The 12,134-nt window shown below is 37.3% G+C and overlaps 1 protein-coding gene across 3 annotated transcripts in view; it reads right to left on the bottom strand.

Annotated features, from left to right (window-relative positions):
• Positions 1–12,134, bottom strand: part of SPATA17 (spermatogenesis associated 17) — a 243,114-nt gene that overhangs the window by 125,172 nt on the left and 105,808 nt on the right. For all 3 annotated transcript variants that reach the window (XM_019976944.2, XM_019976943.2, XM_019976945.2), the window contains one exon: positions 11,620–11,743. In XM_019976944.2, coding sequence (XP_019832503.2) covers positions 11,620–11,743 — 124 coding nt within the window. The remainder of the gene's footprint in view (positions 1–11,619; positions 11,744–12,134) is intronic.

Below are 12,134 nucleotides of genomic sequence, written 5' to 3'. Positions count from 1 at the left end.
TGACTATAATAAAAACATAAAATACTGAGAACACTTTCTGTGTCATTTAAAATATTTATCTAATTTATTCTGCATAGAATCTTAAGGTCATAGATAATTTCTTGTGTGGGACTATGCGTGCTATGCTCAGTTGCTTCAGTCCTGTCTGACTGTTTGTGACCCCATGGACTGTAGCTTGCCAGGCTCCTCTGTCCATGGGATTTCCCAGTCAAGAATACTGGAGTGGGTTGCCATTTCCTTCTCCAGGGGATCTTCCCAACCCAGGGTTTGAACCCCTATCTCCTGTGTCTCCCACACTGCAGGAGGATTCTTTACCCCCGAGCCACCAGGGAATATTGGACTATACCTTAACTTAAAGTCAAAAGTTAACAAATACTCATGTTCTTAAAAGTGATCTTGACCAAATTAGCTACATTAGACAATGATTGAGTATCTTAACCATTGACTTAGTTAAAAGTTCATTTTAAGGAAACATTTGAAAGTATAATTTCTCTCCCTATGTTCCTACTTTTAATACAAAGTGTGTTTGATTATGGGCTTCCCTGGTGGCTCAGAGGTTAAAGCGTCTGCCTGCAATGTGGGAGACCTGGGTTCGATCCCTGTGTTTGATTATTGGATATAAAGGGTGGGGAAAGAGGTATGGAGGAAGAGTAAAGGAGAAAAGAGAAGGGAAGAAAGGAGATGAATTTTACCAAAGCCTGAGATTTTAAAATTTGGCCACCAGGTACTCAGTTGAAAGATTTCTGAAGTTTTCCAATCCAGAAGAGGGAATTAAATAGGGAGAGCTGGGCTTATCTATATATAGTTATTCTTCTGGTCTTGCAGAAGAGCTAGGATGAATCATGAGCTAACAAATTCCACTTCTGCACTGTGTATCAGTTATAACAGCATCTAACTTAGAACTGGTCTTAATCTAAAGTATCTATGAAAGTGAAGTGAAAGTCTACCACTAAGTTGCATCTGAATCTGTAATCCCATGGACTGCAGTCCGCCAGACTCCTCTATCCATGGGATTTCCCAGGCAAGAATACTGGAATGGGTTGCCACTTCCTACTCTAGGGGATCTTACCTACCCAGGGATCAAACTCGTGTCTTCTGCTTGGCAGGCAGATTTCTATTACTGAGCCACCAGGAAAGCCCATAAAGAATTTATGAAGTATCCTAAAAACAGAAAAGTAATCAAAATAAGAGGAATAATCTTCAAATCTACAATGTATTACAGACCCAATTATTTCATCAGATCTAGTTAAAGCAATGGTATTAATTTCCATGGATTTCTAGATTTTGGGTTCATTATATTATTAATAAAACTAGTGATATCAAAAGGAATCACCCCAAACTCAGTCTTTTCTAATCAATGAAGAAATGGATAGGACTGATTGAAATTAACTTACCAGCAACATTAACTGTATGCAAAACCAATAGAAATAAGTACATAGTAGTTAGCTGTAATTATTTTCCATAAAAGATTTATATACAATGCAATTTAAACTCTGGTGTGCTGGAGACAAGGATAAGTGGAAGAACATTTTACACTGAGGTAGGAAATGGGAATTAACTTTTGTGACACATTTTGTCCTAATTCTTTCTTGACTTGAATTTTCTATTAAAACTGTATTGGATACCATTTCTAAGTAAAAAACAGACACGCATATATGTACATGTTATATATAGTTATCTATAGTATATATCTATCCATGCATATAAAATTACTGGAAGAACATAAACCAAATTTTTAACAGTGGTTATCTTTGGGGATGGTATACTATGAACAAATTTATTCTTCTGCTTTTATCCTTGTATTACCAGGTTTTGGTACTGAATATATTTTAAGATTGTGATTAGAGAATAGTCCCAATAAACATTAGTTAAATGTTATTTTTTTAAAAAAACAGTATTGAAAATTGTATATGAGTCTGAATTTGTATGTTTGTATACATACATATTGGTCCTCTCAATATGTATATATATAGCTCAGTTGGTAAATCATCTGCCTGCAATGCAGGAGACCCGGGTTCGATTCCTGGGTCTGAAATATCCCCTGGAGAAGGAAATGGCAATCCACTCCAGTATTCTTGCCTGGAGAATCCCATGGACAGAGGAGCCTGGTGGGCTACAGTCCCCGGGATCACAGGAGTTGGACATGATTTAGCGACTAAACCACCAAATCACCAAACATATATATCCATATAAATACATAAGATACATATGTATATAGTTTATTTTTTAATATCTAATGAGAACTCTCTCTATTCCATAACCCAATACATTAAAAACTTACCAACATACTAGATGGAAGTAAATGGACCCTGAGTTTATAAAATAAAATGTAAAAGAAATAAGAGAGATCCAAAGAAAATTAGGTGCTTAAATTTTAAAGACAGGACTAAAATAATACAATTTATTTAAAGGTCTGGATGCTAGATTGGCTATCTGATTAAGCAGATGATTATTTAAAGCACATTAAAATAAAAGTTAAATCTTATGTGAGCAAGATTAACCAGAGCAGCAGGGTTTGCACACAGTACAAAAACGAAGTCCAACCACAGGTGAAATAAGAGTGAAATTGATGAGCATAACCTTCGGGGCCCTCCTTTATGGTAGGCCCTCTCCAAGACAAAGGGAGGGACCCTGGCAATGTGCTCACATGGTTGTGTTTTTGGCAAAATTTGAAAAAAATAAAACAATCAGTTAATTCCACTGATTCTCTATATTCTGCCTTATCCTTTATCTGCCTGGGTTGGGTGGCATGAGAGTGGCTGTGGACATGTTCGGGATCAAGCTAGAAAGAAGGCAGTCATATATTTAAGTTTAGTTGGATATATTTGCATATATTGGAGAAGGAAATGGCAATCCACTCCAGTATTATTGCCTGGAGAAGTCCAAGGACAGAGGTGCCTGGCAGGCTACATTCCATACGGTTGCAAAGAGTTGGACACAACTGACTAACACTTTCACTTTCATATATTTAAGTTTAGTTGGATATATTTACATATATATTTGTGGATCATTTTTTTTCTGGTACTTTCAAGTATACTTAAAATTTGTTAGTGATCCCAACATAGGAATAACTTTCAGGAATGTTCCTGCAACTCACTGTGCAGACTCACCAGGCATCACAAATGAAGACGCAGATCTAGAGACCGCAATGCAACACAAACTCCCTAAGGTGTGTGGCCCTGGAAGTATGTGGGTAGTGGACAAGAAACAGGGTTTGAAAAGGGGTATAAACTGCCAGAAACTGGACCAAGGAAAATCATTCTAAAATTCACATGTGTGATAAATGGAGAATTTGATTCTCATCATTTACCTTACAAATGGAAGTTCTCCCTTTTCAAAACTGAGCTCAATAATGCAGCATGAGCAAATAGAAATACATCATTTAACTTGTTTTGTAGTAATAAGAAATTTAGGTCAACATTCCTAGAGAAAAGAGTGAATAAAATTTTCCTTCTCACTCTAGAAAATATAACAAAATTACTGTCAAAAGAAGCAATGAAAGAGTATGAGGCCAAAATACAGAGAACACATATTATAGAGCAGTCAGGCAGTTAATAAAACTACTGTTCTGTTTTGAGATTTTGAATTCTGGTATTGTACACATTCGGAGAAGGCAATGGCACCACACTCCAGTACTCTTGCCTGGAAAATCCCATGGACGGAGGAGCCTGGTAGGTGGCAGTTCGTGGGGTTACACAGAGTTGGACAGGACTGAGTGACTTCACTTTCACTTTTCACTTTCATGCATTGGAGAAGGACATGGCAACCCACTCCAGTGTTCTTGCCTGGAGAATCCCAGGGACAGGGGAGCCTGATGGGCTGCTGTCTATGGGGTCGCACAGAGTCGGACACGACTGCAGTGACTTAGCAGCAGCATTGTACACATTAACACCTGAAATGTGTACGAAATGATTTTTGCTCACTAAAAAAGGATTCCTCTTCTTGTATTTGTAACGGTACACTATCTTTTTTTGCATCTGTAACTATTACTTTTATTTTAACTTACATATACTATTGGCCCTGAAGAAGTTTTCATACAAACCCAAGGATTTCCTTAAATGAAACACTGTTTGCACTCCCTGGTACTTTCCCTGCAGTTACAAACACCATTCACCTTCAGAGACACAACAAACCCATGTATCACAGAAAACACAGGAAAATAGAGACCCATCATCTAAAAACTCATGCTGCTCCAGAGATGTGGCTGTCGTCAACAAGGAAGTACCTCATGAAATTGTATGAAGTGAAATGAAAGTGTCAGTCACTTAGTTGTATCCCATTATTTGTGACCCCACGGACCATAGCCAGCCAGGCTCCTCTGTCCGTGGAATTCTCCAGGCAAGAATACTGGAGCGGGTTGCCATTTCCTCCTCCAGGGGATCTTCCCAACCCAGGGATCAAATTCAGGTCTCCTGCATTGCAGGAAGATTCTTTACCATTTGAGCCATACTATCTTCTTAAACGTCAACCCCCAAATTGTATAAGCTTCAAGCCCCACAACACATAAATCCGCCCCAGTTCACATGTACAGGAGAGATTTATAGGATATTTGCTAAAAAGAAAAAAAAATATCTTTTAAAATACAGTATATTGAAAAGAAAAAAATATAAATAATAAAAGTAGCTAGGCACTTTTCTACTTAAGAAGTCTTTAATTTTATTTTTGCTTCTATCCGTATTTTTGCCTGTTTCTTAGATGTGGGTGGTTTGATAACAGCAAGGAGACAAGAGTGGAAAAGGGACTCATTTTGGGGACACAACAAGATATTTTCTTTCACCACTTCATCTGTCTCTTCAAAGAGTTCTGATAATGGATAATTTTATCCCTTTCATATATTACAGGATAATAAAAACTATAATGTTAAAGAGGAAGGAAATAAAATGTAAAAGTTAATAGCTAATTCATTCTTCATGGTAGTTCAGTCCTTGGCCTTTTCTGAACAGAGACTGCCAATAGTAACAAATTACATGATGATTTTGTGATGTGGACAGTTCACTTGGCACCAAGAACAAATGACCAAACTTCAAGACCTGCCTCTTAAACTGCAAATCCAAAGATCGTAGGTCAAATCTTTATTCACTACATAATCTTCCCGAAAAAACATATCTGCCAAGTGTCCAGGGAAAAATGAATACCAAACAATGGCATTTTAGTCACCAGCAAGATAACTGCTACTTTATAGAATATTGTGAAGATAAACAGAATAAAAGTGTTTTGTGCTACTCACAGGAAGGCACCATAGAAATGTACACGATGTTCTGGCGTGCTTTACCCTTTCATATGCAGGACCCAGTTTTTCTCTATCTTTGTACATGAACTCACTTAGAATCAGTTTCTTATAATACTAAGCCATTTCAGAGAGAGGGTTAAAAAGAGAGTGCAATGAACTGTGGGTAACTCAAGGAGCAGTACATAATCAGAATGCTGGTGTTTTCAAGAAGGATCACTGGATGGTCATAAACCTAGAGAGAGAGGAGAGAGACAGAGATAGAGATCAACCTAGAAAGTGGGAATGAACAAAATTAATGTTTTGAAGTGAAAGAATTGGTTTTATAAGGATCAAGAGGCCTAAAATGAGCCCAAGAGAATTTCTTACAGGGGTATGTTTTAATATCACCCTTGAGTTTCCCAATCATTGCTGTGGTACACCTTTGTCTAAGGACAATGCCTTATGAGATGACTCCCCAAAGGCACTTTCCAAACACATCATGTATGTGAAGACACATCACACACACACACGTACACAGAGGCAGGTGCACACGGAAACACAGCAATTCATCTGTTATTTCATCACTCAAATTAAAAGCAAGGAATCATATAAAAAAAGGGCGGGGACGGGAGTTGCTCAGTCCTGTCTGACTCTTTGCGACCCCATGGACTATACAGTCCATGGAATTCTACAGGCCAGAATACTGGAGTGGGTAACCATTCGCTTCTTCAGAGGATCTTCCCAATCCAGGGAGTGAACCCAGGTCTCCCACCCTGCGGCAGATTTTTTACCATCTGAGCAACCAGGGAAGCAACACATATTAAATATTTAATATATGTAAGGCATAGATCTTCCCACTTATGATACTGGAAACATAGAGTTGAAAGCAATAAATGATTTGGAGGCTTTACTACATTTCTTAATTTATGCATTCTTTCATCTTCTAAGATTTGTCTTATAAAGATGCTGTACATATCAACAGACTACCACTTAATTTCTGGCATATCAAATTTAATTTTTTAAATGAAGATATTTTCCTTCTGTATACAAATAAGATTCCATGCAATTTTAAAGGCAAAGTAGCTGAAACCATTTATTTCTCTAAAAATATAGTAATTAAAAGTAAAGTTTTGTCAATATTAATTAGAGTATGGTGTCTTTTTAAAGGATCATAAATAACTGAAAGTCATTCTCTCAGTATTGATAAGATAATTTTAACTGCCCATTAAAGGAAAAACATTAAAAATCTATTATACACCAATGACATGAAAGATATTTCCACAAAACATGTATTTAATTAAGTATATAATTTTAATTAAGCATATATATTTTTCATTCTAGTTCTAATTTGAATATGTATAAACTATTAAATTCCATAACTAAAATAAAATGTGGAAAAAGTGAGTGTCAGTGACTCAGTCATGTCTCACTCTTTGTGATGCCATGGACTGTAGCCCACCAGGCTCCTTTGTCCATTGAATTTTCCCAGCAAGAATACTGGAGTGGGGAGCCATTCTCTTCTCCAGGGTGTCTTCCAACCCACGGATTGAACCCAGGTCTCCTGCATTGCAGGCAGATTCTTTACCATCTGAGCCACCAGGGAAGCCCCAAATAAAATATGCCTACTTTTAATATACTGAGTTGTAAATATATTTTGTATTTATTTATCCTTTGATTGGCATATTAAATTTTTAAAAAGGGTAATATTTTCAGGAAACTATTTCAGGAAAGTAATATAATCAGGAAACTATTAATGTCTATAATTTTATATAATAATCTATATTTCTAAATATTAAATTTTCTGAATAGACCTTGAGTTTTACTTTTGTATCTGTAACTTTGCTCACCTCCAGGGAGATCCTTAAAAATCTGGCAACACTCAGAGGCAGTATCTTATAATGACTCCAACAATAGTCCTTTGCATATATCTACCAGTAGGTGGAGCAGACAACATAATTTATTACCCAAGAACAAGGACAAGGGAATGAAAATCTGTTTATTTGGAATAAAACAAATTTGCAAAGGAGGTTTTCTTCAAAGGAAATATGTCCTATATGTGTTAGATTTAGTTTGACTGGTTACTGAATCAAAATAAATAACTTTATTAAATAATCAATCTTTGCAGAAAGATAAATTAAATTTACAAATGTAAGCAGTGTTTGCATTTTACTTACTCAAATCAACTAAAATTAGCTTTCTTTTCATAAAACTTTTACAGAGACAGAGATTTTTTGATGTGTTCATTTAATAAGGGCACTAAATCCAATCCTGTGTTACAGGTGATGAGGTGCATAACAAACAGTATTTTCTGGGAAATATAATTGACTAATCTTATTATGTCTGTAGCAACAAATTAACCTTATTACTACTAGTAAATGGTGATTGATTATTTATGCAAATAAGTTACCATGTTCAGTTTTCTCATTGAAATAAACATATACAAAAGGTGCTTTAGTATGACTTGAACTTTTTAATTAATAAAACCCTGAGGGGTCTATTAATTCACTCATTGTAATATTAGTTATTTACCTGAGTAATTCCTATTAGTGTTAATACATTTGCTTGCATAAAGATGCGATAATTATTACCATTAAAAATCAGTAATAGATTTTGGAACTATTTTAAGATGTATATTAGATTTGTACTAGAACTATGCTTAAAACTGACTTTAAAACTATGCTGGCAGTATGAGTACATCAGTATATCAGCATAATTATCTTAAAATTAATACATTAAGTAACACATGACTTCATTTATTATCTATATCAGATCAGATCAGATCAGATTAGTCGCTCAGTCGTGTCCGACTCTTTGCGACCCCATGAATCACAGCACGCCAGGCCTCCCTGTCCATCACCAACTCCCGGAGTTCACCCAGACTCACGTCCATCAAGTCAGTGATGCCATCCAGCCATCTCATCCTCTGTCGTCCCCTTCTCCTCCTGCCCCCAATCCCTCCCAGCATCAGAGTCTTTTCCAATGAGTCAACTCTTCGCATGAGGTGGCCAAAGTACTGGAGTTTCAGCTTTAGCATCATTCCTTCCAAAGAAATCCCAGGGTTGACCTCCTTCAGAATGGACTGGTTGGATCTCCTTGCAGTCCAAGGGACTCTCAAGAGTCTTCTCCAACACCACCGTTTAAAAGCATCAATTCTTCGGCACTCAGCCTTCTTCACAGTCCAACTCTCACATCCATACACAACCACAGGAAAAACCATGGCCTTGACTAGACGGACCTTTGTTGGCAAAGTAATGTCTCTGCTTTTGAATATGCTATCTAGGTTGGTCATAACTTTCCTTCCAAGGAGTAAGCGTCTTTTAATTTCATGGCTGCAGTCACCATCCGCAGTGATTTTGGAGCCCAGAAAAATAAAATCTGACACTGTTTCCACTGTTTCCCCATCTATTTCCCATGAAGTTACTTGTGATCAAATATTAAAGGTCAGTATGACAAAATATATTAACTTGGAAGATACAAATGAAAATTCCTGACATGTTTACAATATTCCTCTCTTAGGGAGGTGATTTAAAAACATCGTTTCCCTGTATTGCCCTCAGGTCGGTGAAGCCAGGTATGAAATGTAGAGGTAGGCGGCATCATTATGAAGACTTCTAACTAATTTTCTTTAATAATTAAAGGAAAGCAAAGAAGGGAAATGAGAAAATGAGAGGTTCCAATAGCTAAAACAAATAGAAGAAAGTCAAAGTGTAGAGTCTTAGTTTATCCTTGACAGCTCAAATTCTAAAAATACAATTGTTATCATTTACTGAATGTTCTCTGAGGGCCTGGAAACATTTTAAACATATTAAATTTAATCCTCATGATGTTTTTAAGGTGCACAGTGAAACAGGCTCAGACAATTTTAGGTAATATCCCAATGATTCTTCTCTGAGGCTATGGTGCAGTAGAGAGTGTGGGCATTTATATCAGACAAAGCTGAGCTGGCAGCCAAGCTCTCACTTAGGGTAAGAATCATTTCATTGGATGCCAGGAAGTTCTGGGGACAAGTGATCACTAAACTGAAGTTTATATACACAGATATTACTAGCAGTCAGCATGGGCTAAACAAGGAGAAAAATGGGATACCGCATTGTTGGCTTGTATTGTTAACACAAACACAATAGTCATTTGCTTGAAAATTTATAAAGGTCCATGAGTCAAGTTACCTAGTTGAGTTTGTGAAATGATTTGTTAAACCAGGCACTTAATTTAAAACTGAAAAGAAATCAAAATACTTTAAAAAATAACATGTATAAAATATCTACCATATTCTCTGACACATGGTAAGCACTCCATGGATATATGCTACTGTATTATTTTTATTAGTAAAACCGCTAAGCCATTATGGTCTTTCCAATTTATTACATTATATACCCAATGACTAAACAACTCTGGATAAAACAGAAGTAACAGATGCTTCAGTTAAATCCCACTTCATCATTTTTAAAATTGCTTTCTCTATCACACTACAAATCATAAGTATAAACCACACAGAAAGTTTATAAGTATAAAGGGAGTTCAAAATTTTCAAAAGAAAAAAACTGTCACCAAGAATGAGTACTAAGTTTAAAGAATTACAGGATTATATTTATAGCTACGCTTAGTCTCAACAAAATTGAAATTACCATTAGTAATTAACATTTGAAAAAAAAAGTTTTGCTAAAAAGATTTGGAATTCTGTATCTTTAAAATGTAGCCCACTAATCACACAACTAAAATGTTTACAGTGCTATGGATTTTATAATAAAAATTGAAAACACTTTTACTTTTTAGTTTTCAAATTATCTTTAAATTAGTACCTGGGTATTTAGAGTGGAAAGACCTCAGTTTGAACACCAGAGCTTTTACTACTAATTTTGTGTCTATGGCCAGTCACAAAGTTATCTGAATTTCAGTTTCCTTGCCTGTTAAATGAAGACAATTCAGCTATCCAAATTAAAGTACTTATTAAGATAGTAATCATTACTGAAAGTATTGTTATTTAGACTACCAAATAGAAGCAGAGGTACAAGAGACCTGTGTTCCAAATGTACACAGCCAGCCCAGTATTTACTATGGTTTTGACCTTAGATACCTCTAAGGAAGACATTCAGTCTTAGATTCACTCTCTCCCACTGGGATTGGACTGGCTTTCCTGTCTGAAGAGATTTGCGTGTGCAACTCAGCGAGAACCCTAAAATTGGGCTTGAAGTCTAGGAGAAAGAATAAAACCCAAGAAATTGCTACTTTCCAGCCTCAGGCTCCCATTGTGCTTCCCTATGGCTCAGCAGGGAGAAGGCAATGGCACCCCACTCCAGTACACTTGCCTGGAAAATCCCACGGACGGAGGAGCCTGGTAGGCTGCAGTCCATGGGATCGCTAAGAGTAGGACACTACTGAGTGACTTCCCTTTCACTTTTCACTTTCATGCATTGGGAGAGGAAATCGCAACCCACTCCAGTGTTCTTGCCTAGAGAATCCCAGGGACAGGGGAGCCTGGTCGGCTGCTGTCTATGGGGTCGCACAGAGTCGGACACGACTGAAGCGACTTAGCAGCAGCAGCAGCAGCAGCAGCAGCAGCATGGCTCAGCAGTAAAGAATTCGCCTGCAGTGCAGGAGATGTAGGAGACTTGGATTTGATCCCTATCAGGAAGATGCCCAGGAGAAGGAAATGGCAACCCACTCCACTATTCTGGCCTGAAAAATCCCATGGATAGAGGAACCTGGTAGGTTACGGTCCCTGGGGTTGCAAAAGAGTCAGATATGACTGAATGAGCACAGCTTCAAGCTCAAGTAACAAAACACTTCAACCCCTAAATTCATGCTTTTTTAAACAACAACAATAACAATCTTATTCTTTGTGAGCAAAACATTCTACATGCAGTGTATATTTTCTTAGTAACCATGAGATCTGAGGCACTGAAACCTACCCACGTATCAGAAAAGAAACATCTTACTATTCCAAATTCCACATGTACATCTCTATACGAAGATGCAACTGCTCACGCAGTTTGGTTAAAAGCTATACCTGAAAACTTGCATCAGAATTTAGAAAGGATGGTTTTAATCTCAACATTCGCTCAGTTCACAGAGACAACATGAAAGCGACCTCAACTTAATAACTTCTTAGTTCCTGATCAATTCACAACACAACCATGAGCCACTCAGTCTGGATTTGGAAACGGATGTTATGCCCTTGGTGGTGGACTCGGACCTTTCTACCAGCCTGGCCCAGCTGCCTCCACGAAGCTGCTGTCACGGGGCAGCCGGGGTGCCTGCGTGCACCTATAGAGCAGCACAGAATTGAACTTGAAGTAGTGTCTTTGCGGTATCTTTTCAACAAGTCATGTCCCATTCAGCCTGCTAGTTTATCTCTGTCAGGCCGGGGGCCCCAGTGGCTTCCGTGAGCTGTCAGGGACAGGTAGACCAACCTGCTTTGTGCTGAGGAGATAATGCATCTTTCGAGCCTGGTAATCTCTTTCTTTCTCCTCCCTTTCGAGGTCTGCCTTCTTCTCTTCCCTTTCTTTCATCTCTGCAAACTCCTCCAGGGCCTCCCTGCAGCGAAAGATTGCGGTTATTTGTGATACGAAAGATACGCTAACCTTTTAATTCTTTCACTGATGAGAATCAAGTCAGTTTTTGAGGGGCAACCTTCCTCCACATTCATCAAAATCAGTGGAGTAATCGATCTTACCAGCACATTCTAGGTGAATCTTTGCAATCCTTAAAAAGCATTTAAGTGATCTTTCAGTGGTGAAATTTTGAAAGTCAAATATCTACATATTATAATCAGTAGCTAAAGGACTATATTAAATGCAAAGTAAGTTAATTATCATTTTCCTTGGCTGAAGATTAACCATGTTAGACTTAATAAAACATCTAAACTACTGATTTCCTTTAAATTTGGTATTTACAAAGCTGTAGTTGTTTATTTTACATACTTATG

This window comes from Bos indicus, chromosome 16 (genome assembly GCF_029378745.1).
Source record: "Bos indicus isolate NIAB-ARS_2022 breed Sahiwal x Tharparkar chromosome 16, NIAB-ARS_B.indTharparkar_mat_pri_1.0, whole genome shotgun sequence".
NCBI classification, from domain to species: Eukaryota; Metazoa; Chordata; class Mammalia; order Artiodactyla; family Bovidae; genus Bos; species Bos indicus.
Note: the sequence above shows the minus strand (reverse complement) of the source record. Positions and strands in the feature narration are given on the sequence as shown.